This window comes from Eutrigla gurnardus, assembly GCF_963514095.1.
Source record: "Eutrigla gurnardus genome assembly, chromosome: 20".
NCBI lineage: Eukaryota > Metazoa > Chordata > Actinopteri > Perciformes > Triglidae > Eutrigla > Eutrigla gurnardus.
The window spans coordinates 13,599,493-13,601,517 of NC_139931.1; the positions used below are offsets into that span (position 1 = coordinate 13,599,493).

Here is a 2,025-nt window from a genome sequence, read left to right on the forward strand (position 1 = left end):
ATCTTTTTAACTTTATACACATTTAGAACATTTGTGAATAAACATGTACTATCTAGACATTTTCTTTGTTATACAATGCTGGAAGTTTTTGTCTTTTGCAACTTCCAGACAGTTAGTCAATATGCTTTGGCAAGTAGAGGAACAGATCCAATGTTAGTGCAAGAGACGGAGAGTAATCATTAATTACAGACTGACGTCACGGTCCCACTCTGACTTTATTATTGATGCCATGCAGGGACCGTCAGTCAGAAACACGCAGGTTCTCTCGTCTAGTTGACTTTTTAAGATTTTTCTTGGTCAGCTCTCCATCAACTGACAAATTCAAATCAAGATGGGGAATACGCACTGCCCTCCTGAGGACTCAAATCACTTGGCCTCTGTTGCTCGGGACATCTGCCCTTTCCCTGACTACAACACCAATCCTCTTTTTGCCGAAATGCTGTCCATCAACTCTTCATCTCACCTGAGGGAGCGCTACATGGAAGCACAGCTCAACCTGACCACGAGGCAGCAGGATGTCTTCACCCGGGGCCTGAGGACCACTTTCGGCAGGGAGGGCAAGGTGACTCATGGCGGGGTGGGGGTAGTGGCCCTCTCCCTGGCTGTGCTGTTTGACACTCTCGCCAGACAGGCCAGGGGAGAAAGAGTGTCAGACTCAGGGCCCATTCCAGGTTTATTTATGAAAGACCTGAGAGGCTACCAAGCACCACATGTCCACACAATCAGTCAGTACCTGAGGCTGGTGCCCCACATTGCAAACAACCCCAGCAGGATGAGAGAGGAGACAGAGAGGTACTGCAATGCGTATTTGTGTACACGGGCCCTATTAAGGCCATTTGAATGTGTACTCAGTGTCAGCTGGTGTGATTTAATTGTCTGTTTTTCTCTCCAAGGCACCTCGAGCAGTTAAAAATCGATTTCCAGTCTTTGAACGAGACGGGAGAAAACCACACGTTGGCGATAAAGGACGACATCACGGCAATCAATTTGATGCTGGGGCAATTGTTTACTGCCAATTTACTGTTTCACCTCGACCGCATCAACGTTACAGTTGAAGTGACTTTCCCAGAAGAGGTTTTTGAATGGTTATATCCAGCATATATGGGAATAATACCACCTGGTATGATCTTTAACCTCAACTGTGACCCAGACGCTGCAGACAAAGACTTCTTGGCTAAAGTGCAACAATCTGAAAACCGCACCCAAGAAGCTTTTAACAGATGCAAGTCAAGCATTGGAGAAACCAATGTGCCCGAGACATGGCTGCTGTATTTTGCACAGCGCAAATGGCTGGATGTCACGTTTCTGCTCTTGCGTACAATTGGAAGTGATGCTTCTGACGAAATGCTTAATCTAAGAGAGGATTTTGATCTGAAGGCCAATGCACGCGTAAAATGGGCTGAGTAGTTTACTGGCCAATGGTTCAAATACTGCTAAAAATAAAGTGATCAGAATCAAGAAACTGTATAATTTGGAGCATGAATGATGGAATTCATGAAGCCAGATGAGCTGTTAGACATCAGTCAGGGATAACAAGGCACCGTGGGACAAAAGATTCAGAACGTGATCAGTTATATCACTTTATCGGCAATGATACGTTGTGGTTTCTTTGTTTCCTTCTTTTGACAAATGTACTTATTGTAAGTCGCTTTGGACAAAAGCGTCTGCTAAATGACCTAAATGTAAATGTAATGTTATATTGTTTTGACTCTGATGCAGTGCTCTTTTTTTACTTACTTCCTTAATCTGCTCGTGATATGTGTAAGTCATCTGTATGCCCCAGTATTAAACAAGCCAATACATTCACATTTTGTCGTAAGCTCTGAGCCTCTATTTTGTTCTCAGAAAGGGAAATATTGATGGATGTCATGAGTAAGATATAATGGGAATTGTCTTCTGGTTCCAAAAAGCTAATATTACTGTCAGGCAAATTAAATCTAATTGGGGGGGATGTGTCACGATGATCTGTTAGCATTGTGCATTAGAGAGCAGTTAACTGTCAAAGTTGACAAAATGAGTTGACAT

General features: G+C 43.4%; 1 protein-coding gene across 1 annotated transcript; it reads left to right on the top strand.

Annotated features, from left to right (window-relative positions):
* Nucleotides 1–238: 238 nt before the first annotated feature.
* LOC311030859 (uncharacterized protein) lies at nt 239–1,533 on the top strand. The gene is made up of 2 exons (XM_084036888.1): nt 239–792; nt 894–1,533. Exons 1-2 carry the CDS (start codon nt 332–334, stop codon nt 1,405–1,407), a joined length of 975 nt encoding a protein of 324 aa, XP_083893014.1. The 5' UTR covers nt 239–331; the 3' UTR covers nt 1,408–1,533.
* Nucleotides 1,534–2,025: the final 492 nt, after the last annotated feature.